The sequence below is a fragment of the Rattus norvegicus genome, chromosome 14, assembly GCF_036323735.1.
Source record: "Rattus norvegicus strain BN/NHsdMcwi chromosome 14, GRCr8, whole genome shotgun sequence".
NCBI classification, from domain to species: domain Eukaryota; kingdom Metazoa; phylum Chordata; class Mammalia; order Rodentia; family Muridae; genus Rattus; species Rattus norvegicus.
Window position 1 is genome coordinate 77,594,181 of NC_086032.1, and position 16,955 is coordinate 77,611,135.

Below are 16,955 nucleotides of genomic sequence, written 5' to 3' on the forward strand. Positions count from 1 at the left end.
GTTAGCTTGTTGCCTAGGAATATTTACTCTATGGAAATAGCAGAGTCCCCCTCCAGCTTCACTACAGCTGCCTGATAAACGCTTAAAAACCCTGCCCTGCAGACCTCCCCCTGGAAGCAGGCTACAGACAATGGTGAGAAGTTGGTAGAGTACATCTGAGACAGAATGTGGCAGGCTTAGGAACTCCTGCTACTCTTGGTAGGTCTTGTCCCTAGAACCCTGGATGCTACTATTGCTGTTATAACTGTTCCCGGAGAGCCCCATGTAACCTTAAAGCCACAGGGTGCCCCCGTGGCTCCAAGCAGCTTAATGAAAAGTCTTATCAATAAGGACCACCTGGGAGGCTCACTGGCCCTCCCTGAGGTGTACAGCTCTGTGCTGGAGACTGGGACCAAGGCCTCTCATGACTGGTACCCACTCTATAGCGTCAGCACAGCATGGGTGCAGGGAAGAAACCTTACAACTAAGCCTATCCAGTGCTGTTTCTGGTATGGACGTGAGTTGGCTTCCATTGCCTGACATCCTGCTCTTATTTCTTGAGTACTGTATTCTGATATCCGATCTATTATCAATGACTCTATGCTTTTCACTGCAGACTATCCACAGCATGGGGTCTCTGGACCTTCACCTCTGAGACACTCCAGGAGGACGTCACTCCAGCAGGGCTTGGACAGCCATCCATTCCAAGTAAACAGAGAACAATCCTTTTTAAGCCAGCCATGTTACTTTCTTTGTGTGTGACTAGAGGATGTTACTTTGTGTGTGAGTGTGTGTGTTATGCCTGCATGTTGCTCTGGGTGTGTATACATGTGTATATGTATGTAGAGGGCAGAGGTTGACATCTGGTGTTGTCCACAGTCACCCTGAGATAGGGTCCTTCATTGAACGTGGAGCTCACCAAGGTTAGGTTAGCTAGCCTCTGAGCTCCAGCAATCCTCCTGTCGCTGCCTCCTCAGTATTGGTATTAGAGGTTTTTGCCACCATGCCAGCATTTACTGGAGGGGGGAATCTGAACTCACGCCTTCCTGCAGGCATGGCAGGTATCTTACCAACTGAGTGGCTACCCCAGCCTGAAAATATCACTTTTTAAGTCCATGTTCCACCTAATGTGACAGTTTTCTAATCCCCTCTATTTGGAACCACAGGAGACCCTTGCTCTGTGGTCTAAGGCAATGTGAAATGGCCTGCCTCTCCCTTCCCTCTGAGATCTAGGTGTGCAGAGATCACAGCCAAAAGAGACGGGCACTAGAGGAGGAGGCAAGGCTGTGAGCTCACATACTTATAGGAGGGTGAGTTTGACAGCCCTAAGCCTCCCCACCTCAGCTGCAGTCTTGGGCCTCTGCACCAGATCTCTCTACACCTTAGTTTTGTCATCTCTACTTTCTGGAAGGTTCAGGGTAACAAGAAGTTAAAGGGCTTTGGGAATAGTAAAGTCTGAAGAACTCTAAAGAATTATTTTTTTTCTAATTATATCTCATTAAAACCTGCTATTAGCTAAAATAAATATAGTAATTAAAATGCTAATAAATGTTAGGAGAACACTCTCCTACTGAGAGCTATAGGCTTGTGTTCAGCCTTTAAACCTAGACCAAGAACAAAGGCATGTTGTCTTCTGGGAAAAACCTTCCCACCTTCTGTCCCCTCTCTGGCAGCTTGGCCATGCCCCAGTAGGCTTTCCCCAGCTCCTCACCTCTCCTTCTTCCGGCGGGCCCAGAGCATCCTCTCCAGTCCTTGACTCACCAGATCTGCTCTGAACCTGCTGTCCAAAGCTTTCCACCAGCTCTGGTGTTTTCTGATGCAGAAGGAAGAGGTTACAGTTTTAAGAAGAATCAAATCCGATTTTCAAATCCCCCGACTGGCATACCATCCCTGAGGTGGCTGCTGGATGCCACCTAGAACCCTGAGAGATTTGCTGAGTGTCAATCTCAGGAAGGGTCCACAGGTTATCCCTGTCTGGAGGGTGTTGGTAACAGACAACATCTATCAGGTGGGGACAAGCTGTGCAAAGAGTCCTGTGGTTGTACCCTAAGGGCATGTGCTGACTGCTGTGTCCCTTGGTCTCAGGGTGCACAAATAATGCAGGTATAACTTTTCTATGTTCCACAGAGTCCTAGTGACATATGGGGACACACTCAGAGTGTAGAGGTGTGCTGTGGGTATAGGAATGCAAACATGGTGGCTTGGAAGGTGGCCAAACAGAGTGTTGGAGGCCACCTGTAACTTTGGGCTGAGAAGAGGAACAGAGGGTGAACTGTGTGGGCCTTGACTTTAAACCAGCACAGGACAGCACAGAACTGAGAGAGGGCTGTCTCTGGGCTCCAAGCTACTCAGCTAGCCATGGGGATAGTTACTGTCAGGAGTCCATTACCTCCCAGGCAGAAAAGGGCATTCTGATGGCTGCCCTCCCTACAATGGACATTGGATCTTTTCTGGATCCCGCATGTCCCTCTGGACACCTTCTCTCTCCTAGCTGTCAGCTTCTAGTACTTAAAGCTCAAGACTCTAAACTCATGTGATGACCAGGCCCCAGGGTCCTGAGAGCCATGATTCCACCCTCAGAGCCTGACCGGGAGTCAGGGCAAAGAGGGAAGGTTCATGTTCATCTCAGAACAAACATCCCAGTCTTCCAGAGCCCAGCCCATCCTGTCAATTCTTTCCCAGCCTTGGAGATTAGCTGGCCTGAGAATGGAATATTTAGAGACTAGAGCTACAGAATCAAGAGCCACAGTTACACCCACACCCTGTCTCCAACACCTAACGCTTGGCCTCCAGACATGTTCACATCCAGCCTTCAGATCACATCAGAACACACAGTCATCCTCTGACCACACCCAGTCATCCAGCTCTATCCATCCCCAGCTTCTTACTATGCTCATACCCACCCCGTGGGCTCACCCAAATCTGACTCACATGACTGTGCTAGAGCCACGGGCACTAAGACAGTTCTTCTAGCCACTGAGATTCCTGCCCTGTCCCGCCTCTGGCCTCACTGACTCACCACAGCCTACTCTGTTTGTCTTCTGCAAACCTAAGCCTTTGAATCAATGTTTGTGATTGATTACAAAGAGACTGATCGGGAAAAGTAATGTTCCTCTGGACACCAGCTCAGGCACACTCAGGACGTGTCAGCAGCTTCCTAGCTGTCCACCTTAGCTGCCTAAGGGTCCTGGTTGAGGTTGGGGCTTTGCACAGGGTCTTCCGCAGGTTCAGTCTGTTTACTCACTATGTTCTATACACTCTATTCTCCAGTGTCACTGCTGAGAGCTCCCCTACCTGCCTTGCATCGTGCCTCCCGCTTTTCCTCATTTAAAAGAATACACATTGTGTGTATGCGCGTGCTATGGTAGAAGGACACACTATGGTCCGAGGACCACTCTGCAGGAGTTGCTTCTCTCCATCCATTCTGGGGATGGAATATGGGGTTTTCAGACTCTCTGAAAACCCTCTCCCAGCCTTGTCTTCCCAGGAGCTTTTCCTAACTCAATTCAGACCCAGACCATACCTGTAAAGCCCTTGAAGGTAGGTCTGTTAGGAGAGGGAGATGGGCCCCAACTGTATGTCCCAGAACAGGAGGCAGTCACACCCACCATGGCACACTGTGAGTGAAGTCACCAAAGCTAACATTTAGGAAAATTCCAGTGTGAGGCATGTTTAAATATATAAAAACGGCAGGAAATGCAGTCTAGCTAGTGACCCAAGAAGCAGTCAGGAGAAAGGAAATTTTCTCTGCTACAAGGTCTGAAAAGCAGACAGTGTGTGTGCACACGGCATGCTCACTGAAGCCTGGCAAAAGCCTGTCCACCCTGACCTAAGATGGCTTCACTCACAGTCGCTTGGTGAAGGTGGGACAGCAACAGACACTCAGCAGAAATGGTCATTTCATTTGAAACTTGACCTCCAGCCTTCTCCAGGTACCTTTAGGGTGCAGGCTTTAGGAAGGGCAGGTTTCCTATCAACCACAGAAGACACTCTTTCTGTGAGCCCTGCGGCTGGGCCCAGACATTGGACACACAAGGTATGCTAGCCACACTGCCCACTGAAGATTCCTTCAGTTTATAATCCATTCATCAGAACATAACCCCATTGTAAATTGGTGAACAATAGCCTGTTCACATTAATATAGGCAAAACCCACATGCATACATGCAAGTACATCTGCAAACACACCTCAATAAACACACGCGTGCATACGCACAGTCACAAAACTTGGCATAAAAGCACGCTGCACGGGAAGAAATACAACCAAATGCTAACAGTCACCTTTTCTTTCAAATTAGGGAAACCACGAATACTTTCTTTTTTTCTCTATGCACTTTTAATATTTTCTTAATGGCATCTATGCTAAATATTCCGATGAATATTCCTAGAGAAATGTATGTTCGGAAGTCTGGAAGTATATAATAAAAGTCTAAAGCACTGGACCAACTACTCAGGTCTACTAAGCCTTTGAGCTCCGAGCAGCAGAGCCAGCTGGGAAAGTCCATGTGCAAGACCCTTTCCGTCAGGATCTTAGGAGGGTCAAACCTGACTTTCAAGGCAGCACCCACCCTCCCCCTCCCCCTCCCATCCCCTCTCCCACCCCTCCACCTCCCCCAACAATCCCCCTCCCCCCACCCCTCCCACCGGAAGCTCACCTCCTCTTGCCCTGCTCCGCCTGTGCCTGCTCACCACCACTCTCATTCTCTGCTGTGTGGTCTGAGTGCTTCTCGCTGACTGCATCCAGCAAGGCCAGTAGCTGAGGCTGTGAAGCTGCGGGAAGCACCACACTCAGGAGTCTCAGTAGGGTGCCCCCCGGCACCATTGTCATCCTGGAGAGGTAGGACACCAGCCTCAGTCCCTGGGAGAACACGAAAAGGGAAGAACACAAGTCTGGCTCCCTCTCGACATGCTGTGCAGCCATATCTAATTCATGACATTCCCAAGGTTTTCGTGGTCCTGGGGTGATAAATATTTCAGTGGCTCAGCCTGGAAACATCCTGAACTCACAAGGCTGTCAACAAAATGTCTTTGGTCAGCAGCCTTGGCACCCACAGTGTCTCTAACAGCTCACCCACTCCTTCCAAGTTAGCTCACTGAGCAGAGCCAGGATCTCAGCCCAAGAGCCCCAGCCTGCATGGCCGCAGTCAGGAAAATTTCTCCATCCCCTGCTCCACTTCTGGGAGGCCCTTGGGATAGAGCAAGCTCTGGGGAAAGCTGAGTGTCCCCACAGTGGTGGACGACTGGTGCCACCGCTCCACTGACGTGCGAGAGGTCACTTGGCAACAAAAAAGGAAGGCGACTGAACTCAAGGACTCTGGGTCGTGGGGAGGCTGCGTGGCCCCATACATGCAGTGCTGTAGCTGAACATGAGAGAAAGATGGAGAATGGACCCTTGGTACTGGGGTTGAGGATGCTGGGTGTGGCAGCAGCTGTAAAGTGACATACAAGGAGGTCTCTGCCGGGTTGGACAGTTCTGCATCTTAGTTGTGGTTACAGGAATCTCCTGCCATAACCGGACAGAAACCTGTACGCCACATTTGATGTGGTCCCAGGCAAAGCCAAGGAAACAAGAAACAAAAGATGGATGTTGTAACGTTCTACACCCTAACAGGCCAAAATGGTTTCAAAATAACAAGCTTAAAAATGTGCCAGCTCTGTGCTGTGTATGCAGAGTCACTGAAACCCGTGCTAAGTCCTTGGGCCATGTCTTTATTTTCATTGGTGTCTCAGATTCTTATCTGTACTTGGAGACTACCAGTACTGTTGCAAAAGGTTTGTCGAGGACACAGTAGCTGGGATTTGCCCAGTGTGCTGGCCTGTGACTCAAATCCCAACACTCAGGAGGTGAGACAGGGGATTACCATGAGTCCAATTAGTGCCCCTGGCCAATCAGAGCCCTTCCCTGCCTTCCCTGGGATTTTACAGAGCAATGCCTGGAGAGGGGGGTGGCAGACATTTGATGTCCAGCAAAGCCAGGCAGGGGTATGGAGAGTCTGATCTTCGTGTGGAGAGAGTTCATGCGGGGGCTGAGTGAGGACAGGAGGAGATGAAGACTGCACCCCATCTGTTCTGCTGTGGCGAAGGACTGTTGTTGTTATGAGAACTGCCGTTACATTGTAACAAGAGAGATGCCGGTTCACACCAGCCAGAGGCAACATCTCAGGCCTCCCGGTAAACAGGACATGATGACAGTAAGGGGACTTTGTCTTGTCCTGGAGACAAAGAGGCTCAATAGCACAGCTGCCATCCTTGTTACATCTGCTGGACCTGAGCTGATAAGGAACCCAAGGCTGGACCGCCACCATCTGACATCCGCAAGACGCTGGTTCTGAGAAAGGGGAAATGTCCACAGATGTGGACGGGCCCTCCCACCTGGCTGCAGAGGCTGGCCATGGTGTCGGTCTCCATGCTTTCCAGAGAATCTTCCAGCACTGCACCGTTCTGCTGCTCCTCTCTCACCCTGGAGTGAAGAGAAAATCCAGAGGTCCAGCCCAGCCAGAGGCAACTGACGGGAGGGAGACTCACCGTGAAGGGGGAAAGAAGGAAGAGCTGGCCCGGGAGCTAGCCTGCCCTCCTTGCCTGAACTATAGAGCGCAGGAGGCTGACAGAGATGCAGAGCTCCAGTAATCTGAATGAGGACGGTTCTGTGGCTCTCGGGTGCTCCATAGCCCTGCTCTGAAAACTCACTCTTGTTACTCCAGTTTAGAACCAGGGAGGCCAGCACCTGGGGTCCATACCTGATTTTGCACTGGGCTAAAGCAGAACCAAAGTCATCATCCACAGATGGTCACAGACGGCCCTGCTCTGGTGGCAAGGCTAGCTGGCATCCTGCTACAAGAGGTTTGCTGTATCCCCAGAGTCTGTGTCAAAGGTGAGGCCATGGATCTGGCCCACATTCTCACTGGCTATCACAACTCAACACTTGTGCAAGTTCAACTCAAACCCAACCCTTCTCTCCTGCAGATTCTTTCAGGGAGCAGGGGAACATGATAGTGATGATGATGATGATGGTGATAGTGATGATGATGATGATGATGATCTATTAAAAAGCCCCAGCCTAGATCAAATCAACACTTCTGTACTCACCCCCCTCTGACAGACATTCAGCCCCTCCGTTGGTTAATTCCATTCAATGAAATGGCACTTTAATGTCGTGTTTACCCAGGAAACAAACTCAGAATCACTGTAATCTGCTCACCCAGAAACCAAATGGAGTGTTTCCTCCAGTTAATTTGTGTATTTGTAAAAACCCAGCCAATGTGCGCCATATACAGTTTGTATCTGCTACTTTACACACAGATACCATAGTCACAGTGGGGAGTTAGAGAGCTGCAAGGAATGGCTTTTCTCCAGAAGCGCTGAATGCCACAGGCAAAAAAGCTAATTGTCTGATGTTGATTGTTAAAAAGCAAAGAAGGAACAAGGTTTGGCTCTGTGTAATTTGTAGCTCTACAGAGGAAAGGTCGAAAATTCTGCAGCTCAGTGAAATCGGGTCACAGCCCTTCCTATGCCAGAGCTACCTCCTGGCTCTGATGCTGGGCCACGACGGCGTAAGATGCTACCAGGTGGGAAATCTGGGTGGGAGCATGTAGGACCTCTCTCTAATCTCTTCACAACCGTAAGTTTATGATTTCTTGAGAGGAGAGGATTTCTTTTAAGAGGAGCCAGGCGTGGTAGTGCAAGCTTTTAACCCCAGCTCTTAGGAAGCAGAGGCAGGCAGGTTCAGCTGGTCTACAGAGTGAGTCTAGGACAGCCAGGCTATGCTTTGAAACAGTATCCTGGGGGTGGTGGGGGGAGGGGTTTGAAAGGACCTGTTGAGATGAGAGCTGAGCAGGTAAAAGCACTTGCCACCAAGCCAAAGGACCCAAGTTCAACCCCCCAGGACCCGCATGGTAGAAGCAGAGTAAGCCTCAATGATATTTAAAAAGAAAAAAACAAATTATAGAAGGTATCAAGAAGGAAGAAAGTTGGCATACTTCAACAACAGCATCTTGTGCAGAACACGGGAATGGTACCTAAGGCAGGAAGGTGAGAGGCCCGAAGACCCCTCCCCCACTCGCTGTGAGCCACCCACCTACCTCTGCTGATACTGTTCCAGTAGCTTCTGGCCCTTGTTCAGAGCCTGCCGCAGGACGGCAGAGACCTGCCTCTCGGGATCTATCTCCTCAGGCTCGCCCAGCGCAGGTCCGTCAGCCGCCCACCGCTGCCTGCTCTCCAGGACCCGCCGCTGCTCAGCCTCTTCCTGCTGCACCAGCCGGTCCTCCAGCATCCTCTCCAGCTCCAGCAGCTCCTGCAGATGAAGCAGCAGGGGTGAGACCCACCCATGCCAGGTAGGGAGGAGTTAGAGAGATGACTGAGGCATTATTGCAAGCCTCACAGTAGCTACATGTCTCCAGAGGGATCAGGGTGCCCCAGTGTGGTTAAGCATCCCTGAAGCTGAAGTTAGGCTCAGGCCAGATCAGAAAAAAATAAATAAATAAAAATAAAATAGCAAAGCACCAGGCCATTTTCCTAACTGTCACCCCCATATACTCATGAAAGGGCTGCATTCTCAAAAGGTTATCCCAAGCCTAATTTGCATTGGGCTTTTTGATCTCCCCACCACTCCCACAGGCTTATGGGAAATCTCCTAAAAGGGAAATCTGATACATTGTATTTTGAGACATGCTCTGGCTACACTACCCACCTCATAAACTTTCATTGAAAAAAAATGTCTTTTAAAATCCACGACTCAGAACCCTCTGGGCTGTTAATTTCCACTCCTATCTCTCTTTTGAGATCCATGTTTTGCTTTGCTAAATACATTTCTGCTTAAACTTCTGAGCCTCTCAATTGAATTCTTTCAGGAAGGTAAGACCCAGAGACCTGCATAACAGTGCTTTGCAAAGGCTGCTCCTGACCCTCTCACCTGGGAATAGAAACGTCTTTGGGTGGCTCTAAGTTTCACGCACTGCACATGGTGCCCCAGGCTTAGTGACAGCTCAATAAATATTGGCAATAGTAACACCATTTTTGCTTCTGATCTCAAGGTGTCTAAGAGCACTGACACTGGGTGGCAGAGTTGGAAGTGTGAAAACTCAGGCAGAATCAGAGGACAGAGTGAGGCACATGGGCAGCAAAACACAGGGGGTCACCTGGTTGGGCTTGGAAACTGCAAAATACAGCAGGGACCATTAGTCTGGGGTTACTCCTTCTTCCTGAGTAAGCCCATCCTGTTTAAATCTGCCCATCTTTGCCACACAGACTTCATAGTCCTATTTCACAAAAAGAATCTAAATCGTTCCCTGAATGAGATGCACGCCATGGACTCTCCTTAGGAATCGCTTCTTCCTAAGCTTTTCTTTTCATGCTTTTTAATTCTCCAAATGCTTAACAGCTAAGAAGCTCATTACCAACAGGAAAGTATTTGGCACAGAACGATTGCGCTGCACAATGAGAATCTCACACAAAGTAAAGCAGGCTGCCTTCTCTCCTCAAGCAAAAGAGGAAGGCGCAGCCTGTCCACCATCTCCCTACCAACTAAAGAACGTGTAATCTGATTTTCTGCTCGTGATGCAGGATGTCCAGGGTCCCCCCCTGGCAGGCCACTGTGATGGGAAGCTCTGACACTAATTAGAAGAGCTCTGAGATGTAATGGAAAATGTAGGTGCTGTGTTCCCTAGGTAGCCTAAGACTGTGTGGGGCATCTGATGTGCACAACACTGGCCTGGACAGTTCATCTCGGGTACTCAGATGCCTTGATGTCTCGATGTCAGGGCTCTCTAATGACCTTGGGCATGCCCTTTCTGTCTTTCAAAGGGATAGGTCTTGGATTTTTTTTTTTTTAAATTTTGAGACACAGTCTCTCACTGTGCAAACCTCATAAGTCCTGGAACTCATTCTGTAGAGTAGCCTGGCCTTGAACTCACAGAGAGCTGCCAGCACTAGAATTACAGGTGTACACCACAATACCTGACTCCCTTTCCATCTCAACTAGAATCTGAGGCATTGGTCTATCCATGTCAGTCACCTCCAAATAAACACTTGTTATACGCTTTGACAGTTGTTCTGGGGAGGCTTCCTCCTGTTGCTGATTTTCTGAGGAATTCCATCTTGAATGGATGTTAAAGTCCATCAAGAACTCTCTGAATGTGGAGAAATGGTCACGTGAGCAGTTTCCGCCCCTTTAACGTATTAAGTAAGTGATTTTTGTAAACCAATGCCCTCACACTAAATTCCTTAAATTCCTGGTTAAAAAAAAAAAAAACTCACTTAGCCTGGCCAGGATGAATCCATATTATTCTAACAGATGGATGAGTTATGTTAGTTACAATTTTGCACATAAAGGTTACAACTGCAGCTCTTCTGTCTGGTACCACTTGGGTCTCCAGTTGGCGTCCAGGTTATCAGGCTAAGTGGGGGTCTTCCCTCCAGTATCTGTGATGTGAGTAACACACTGGTCATGCTTTGAGTGAGAATGGCTCTCATAGGCGCATGTATTCAAGTACTTGGTCCCTAGACAGTAGAACTGTTGGGACAGGATTAGGAGGTGTGATCTTGTTGGCAGAGGGGCAAACTTTGGGGGTTTCTAAGGACTCACACTATTTCCTGTATGCCTCAGTTTCCTGCTTGTGAATCAAGATTTTTTTTTTCCCTCTGCATCATAAGTTGCCTTGGTCATGGTGTTTTGTCACAGTGATAGACAAGTGACCAAGACACTTTATAGTTTGTGAGAGCTGAACTAATACCAGGGCTGGATGTATGTGGCAGTAAGTGCAGGTCTGTAATTTCCTGTTATAGGTGGGAGAGAGAGAAAGAGAGAGAGCTTCCTCCAGGAGCCTGTGTTAAAGGCTTGACCTCCAGCCTGTGGCTGGATCACTGAGAAGTGAGTGGATTATGACGGCTTTGGGTAATCACTGTATGAACTGCTCATGGACTCAAAACTTGAGGGTATTTTTGAGGAGTGAGGAAGCTAGAAGCAGAACCTTCTAGAGTGGCTAGAGGAAATAGGTCACTGAGAACACACCAGCAATAAGGCCAGCTCTTGCCCCAGCCACCTCTGTCCTTGTCCGCTTCCTGGTCATCATAGGAGAGATTCTGTGTTCCATTGTGTACTCCTGCTAGGAAGCTATGCCTCACCACAGCCTGAAGGCAGCAGAGCCAGCCAACTGTAGGTTAAAGCCCCTCATACCATGACACCACGCGAACCTTTCTCCTTTATGTTCCTTCTATTTAGTACTTTCTCAGAGTGGTGGAAAATTCTAACACACTTGCAAGCCAACTTCATCTCTGGCATTAAAACTATACATATATCTTTTTCCTACTAGCATCAACTTTGGTCATTTATGTTTACTTAGAAAATTTCCCATTGTACTTATCTTCAAATTCATCTATATAATGTTCTTTCAGCATTCTAATTTTAAAAACACTACATCTGTGATTATAATCCTTTAAAATCTCTATACCACTGATTTGTCCCTTAGCCTATTTTTAATTGTCAACCTTATCAGAGATCTGCACATTTTATTGGACTTCTAAACTTCCTTTTTATTTTATTAATTCTCTCCACGTTAGTTTTGACATATCTTATTTATCTGCACTTCTCCCCTCCATGTCCATTTCTTCCTCCCCAACTTAAAAAAGTTTATATTCTCCCAAATTCTATGCCTTTATGCATGTATATGTATTTTGATCGTATCCATCCCCCACCACCTCCCTCTAACTCCCCTTAGTGCCCCCAGCTTGTCTCCCTTCCAGCTTCATGCACCCTTCAAAAGATATGTGACCTTAGTTATGAGTATTTCTTCTTTTCTGATGGACGTTTAGGATGAGTTCCCCTCTAAAAACTTTAATCCAGTACTACACATTTTAATACACCGTAGATATGGGTTTTTTTTAAGTATATATGTAATTTTTTTTAACTTTTTTACTTCTTTGACCATGGAATTATCCAGAGGTATAGTTTAAAATTTCCAAAGTATGGACTTTTATAGTGGCCTCTTAACACATTTGAGGTTAGTTGCTCTTTGTCAAAAGAGGTCAAGAGGACGTGAGAGAGTCAGTTACTGTCACAGCCATGATGTGTGCTGCACAGTGTATCTGCTGGCTGCTGGCGGCTGGCTACTGGCTGCAGTTTGCAAGTGGGTGTGAGAGCCACCCTCACCCTCAACTGCCTGTCTACATCCTCACTTATTCTTCAGAAGCTTAGCCTGTCACCCTGCCCCACTGGGCTGTTTCAGTACCTCAAAGACTATGGTAGTTTGAATGAAAATGGCTTACATTGGCTCATAAGGAGTGGCACTATTAGGAGGTGTGGGCCTTGTTGGAGAAAGTGTGTCACAGGGGGTGGGCGGGGGGCGGGGCTTTGAGGTTTCAGAAGCTCAAGAGAGTCTCACTGTCTTCCTCACTGTCACCTGATCCAGATGTAGAGCTGTCATCTCCTCTCCAGCATGACCTGTGCATGCACGCCACCATGCTTCCCACCAGGGTGATATTGGACTAAACCTCTGAATTGTAAGCCAGCCCCAATGAAATGTTTTTCCATTGTAAGGATTCCCCTGGTCATGATGTCTCTTCCCAGCAACAGAAACTCTAAGACAATACAGGTTAATCAATTTCTCTCTGGTCTACCAAGTTTACTTCTCTTGTTTTAAGTCTTTTATGAAACACATGCAAGTTACACCCCATAGGTACAATTTTTTTTAAAAATCACTTTTATATTATCTTTACTTTCTTTAATAAATTATATACAGAATTACTTTACAACCTGTGCTGATAACCTGAACATTAAACTCTTCATCGATCTTAATGTCATTTTGTGGTTGATTGGTGGTGGTGGTGATGGTTTTGGTAGTAGTGATGATGGTGGTGATGTTGGTGATGTTGGTGGTAGTGGTGGTGATGGTGGTGGTGGTAGTAGTGATGGTGATGGTGGGGGTGATGGTGGTGGTGGTCATGGTGGTGGTGGTAATGGTGGTGGTGGTGGTAGTGGTGGTGATGGTGGTGGTGATGGTGGTGGTGATGGTGGTGGTGGTATTAGTGATGGTGGTAGTGATGTTGGTGGTGGTGATGGTGATGGTGGTGATGATGGTGATGGTGGTGATGATGGTGGTGGTGGTGGTGATGATGGTGGTGATGGTGGTGGTGGTAGTAGTGATGGTGGTGGTGGTGATGATGGTGGTGATGGTGGTGGTGGTAGTAGTGATGGTGGTGGTGGTGATGATGGTGGTGATGGTGATGGTGGCGATGATGGTGATGGTGGTGATGATGGTGGTGGTGGTGGTAATGATGGTGGTGATGGTGGTGGTAGTAGTGATGGTGGTGGTGGTGGTGATGGTGATGGTGGTGATGATGGTGATGGTGGTGATGATGGTGGTGGTGGTGGTGATGGTGGTGGTGGTAGTAGTGATGGTCATGGTGGTGGTGGTGGTGGTAGTAGTGATGGTCATGGTGGTGGTGGTGGTGGTAGTAGTGATGGTGGTGGTGGTGGTGGTGATGGTGGTGGTGGTGGTAGTGATGGTGGTGGTGGTAGTAGTGATGGTGGTGGTGGTGGTGGTGGTAGTAGTGATGGTCATGGTGGTGGTGATGGTGGTGGTGGTGGTGGTGGTGGTAGTAGTGATGGTCATGGTGGTGGTGATGGTGGTGGTGGTCATGGTGGTGGTGGTAGTAGTGATGGTCATGGTGGTGGTGGTGGTAGTAGTGATGGTGGTGGTGGTGATGGTGGTGGTGGTGGTAGTGATGGTGGTGGTGGTAGTAGTGATGGTGGTGGTGGTGGTGGTGGTAGTAGTGATGGTCATGGTGGTGGTGATGGTGGTGGTGGTGGTGGTGGTGGTGGTAGTAGTGATGGTCATGGTGGTGGTGATGGTGGTGGTGGTCATGGTGGTGGTGGTAGTAGTGATGGTGGTGGTGGTGGTGGTGGTGATGGTGGTGGTGGTGGAGGTGGTGGTGGTGATAGTGATGGTGCTGCTGTTGCTCATGTTGTTTATCCTGTGCCCAGATCATCTGGACTAGCTCAGGTGTAACATTTTTATGTGACTTTCTTTTCTCAAGGATCTGTGGTCATATGAACTTAGTCTGGGGAAATCCTAAGGTCCCCACAGAATTTCTTTTTTTCCCAGAGAGGATGTTTTTAGACAGGAGCAGTCAACTCAGCTAGAACAAGTTCAACTTTGTTTATCATCCTGAGTGGCTGTGTTCCTTCTGTGTGCCTTACTCATGGTAGTACAGCACTGGCCTAAACTTCACAGTCAGCATCTGCCCCTCCCTAGAGCAGGCTGGAGACATCCTCCCCTCATGCTCTATCTCAGTAGGACATGCACAGCCTCATCACCTCATCCTTGTATGGCTGGGTCTAAGTCTCAGTAGCTGCGTGTAGCACAGCCAGACCCCAGGTACATGTCTGTCTTTTCTGTGAGCCCAGAATGCTCTAGGACAGCTGAGCCCTGGAGTCCTCCATCTTCTCCAGCTCAGGAAACATGGAAAAGCATGTGCATTTTATGTGTCCACATCTGGGTATATGTGGGACCGTGAAGGTAGCCTGATTCCTGGTTGAGCTAAGGCTAGAAGCCCCAGAGACCCTGAAGGGACGGTAGGTGTTTTGCCTGTTCCCAGGTATCAGGCCCGTGTCACTAGCTACAGTTCCCCATAGATTTGTGGCCATCAGTCATGTAAGGGCAACATCCCAAGCCTCAAATAGATGACTTGACTTGTAGTCACATAGGCTCAAGAGAGATCTCCATTATGATGAGGTTCCTAAAGTTAGCCAATAAGCTTTCCTTCAGACACTTAACCCTGAAGAAGGTATTTAATCTCAGGCCCATCCTGAGACGTGGGGTGTGGTTTTACACATCCACTTTCCACCATGACAATAAATGTCTTAAAACCGTGGACTGCCTCTTTTCATCGGGATCCGCCATGGGGAGCCATGGAGAAGGCCTTGACTCCTCTGCACAGGGACAGCCAGAAACCCCCTTTCTCCAGCCCTGGGCTAGATCCTGCCTTCAGGTCCCTACTCCGTTTTCAGCTTTTCCCTGCCTTCCAGGCCCAGATGGCCCTGGCCTCCTTGCAGTCCCAGGGACCTCCCAAACCAGCTCTGGCTGACCCATAACTCAACTGTGCTTCCCCACCCCCAGAGTGGTGTCCTGAGGCTTCCCTACAGCCTAACACCTGTCTGAGGTCAACTTCCCACATCCCGGCTCCCTGAGTGGCCATGCCTTATAGGGGAGTGGACATGAGACCCTAGAGGTATGGATTTCTCTAATGACCCTTCTATACCAATGTTGATTTACTAAATCATACCAAATCCATAGGTTTAGCAAAAATAGTAATTTTTGGTAAATTACTGGTAATTTCTGGAGAGGGGAGGGGAAAGGGGACAGGATTAGGAATGGGGATGGACAGGAGGGAAGCCCAGAGGGACAAAAGCCTGAGTGGAAATGTGCAGCTGATGGAGGCGGGAGGTGGGGGAATCTCTAGAAAGTCCAAGAGACCTGGGATGGGGGAGGCCTTAGCCAAAATGTCCAACAATGGGGATACGGATTCTTGAGAGTCCTCTCTGCCTTTCTCCACTTTGAAGAAAGCACAGCTTATAAGCTTGGCGAAGTCACCTGGATTGGTCTATGAACTTGAGATGTCCATCAAAGTCAGAAACGGGCTTGGTTTCAGGCCTCTCTCAGTAGCCATGCTGTCTCCTAAGGAGCGTCTGCCCAAAACTCAGCTTCTTACCTGAGACCTGAGACTAACAACAGCTCAGCAGGTCCCTAAGACAGCCAGTGACAAAGAGCTTAACCACGGGGCAGTGCAAGACTGGAACTTGTGACTAATCCTGCCTAAGGATCAACAGTAAGAAGCATGATTAAGTAAGGAACTGTCAACGAGACCACAGCAAGTCACATCTTCTCTAAGCAGGTCTGCACACCAGGGCCTCGGTGAATGAGAGCTTTCTACTCACTGGAACTTGTTACTCTAATTCATGAGATTAAAAAAAAAACCCACGCATACTCCCAACCCTCACTAGAGAAGCTGTGGATGGTGATCACCCCAGGGACCCCACAGCTGGCCTTGTAAGAGAGCCTTTAGAATGCTCCAGTCTAATGCACCTGACTCTCACATCCTCCTAGGACTCAGGGTTCACTTTAGAAGAGGAGACTGAGAGATGGCAGGTCCCAGAAAAGCAGATAAATACAAGGAGAGGACTTTTCAGACAGAGCAGGGCAGCTTCACCTATGTTGAAGAAACTGTGACAACAACATGCACAAGAGAAAGCAAAAGCCACATAAAATGAAACAAAATTTGCATGTTTACCCCGTATTTCTTTCTTTCTTTCTTTCTTTTTTTTGCTAATATCCACTTATACCATGTATGTCCTTTGGGTCTGGGCTACCTCACTCAGGATATTTTTTAGTTCCATCCATTGGCCTGCAAATTTCATGGTGTCCTTGTTTTTAATAGCTGAATAGTGGTGTTCCATTGTGTAAATGAACCATAAACCCAAAGCCAAATAACAAGGAAGGCCCGAGGGGGGAAACTTGAATCTCACTCAGAAGAGAAAATAAAACAGTCATCGGAGGATACTCACGATATACCCCACAGACCCTAAGAAATTAAACAAGAAGGAAGGCCCTAGTGAGGATGCTTCGATCCCACTTGGAAGAACAAAATAATCATGGGAGGCAGGAGGGGGGAGGAACCTAGGTGGGAGAGGAGAGGGGAAAGGGGGCCAGGATCAGGTATGAGGGAAGACAGGAGAGACGCCCAAATGGCCAGGAAAATGAATGGAAACACGCAGCTTCCAGGGGTGGAGGCAGAGGGTAACCTCTAGAGAATCCCAGAGACCTGGGATGGGAGGGGCTCCCAGGACTCAGTGTAGGTGACCTTAGCCAAAATGTCCAATAGTGGGGATATGGAACCTAATGAGACCACCTCCAGTAATTAGACAGGTCTCCCAGGGGAGGGACGCCAGCCCACCTTCAAAATTTCCAACCCCAAATTGATCCTGTC

General features: G+C 48.4%; 1 protein-coding gene across 3 annotated transcripts in view; it reads right to left on the bottom strand.

The window, feature by feature from the left end:
- Evc2 (EvC ciliary complex subunit 2) overlaps nt 1–16,955 on the bottom strand; it is an 87,706-nt gene that overhangs the window by 2,600 nt on the left and 68,151 nt on the right. For all 3 annotated transcript variants that reach the window (XM_039091722.2, XM_017599114.3, NM_001106012.1), the window contains 4 exons: nt 8,057–8,268; nt 6,351–6,438; nt 4,634–4,836; nt 1,691–1,792 (listed from right to left, as the gene is read on the bottom strand). In XM_039091722.2, coding sequence (XP_038947650.1) covers nt 1,691–1,792; nt 4,634–4,836; nt 6,351–6,438; nt 8,057–8,268 — 605 coding nt within the window. The remainder of the gene's footprint in view (nt 1–1,690; nt 1,793–4,633; nt 4,837–6,350; nt 6,439–8,056; nt 8,269–16,955) is intronic.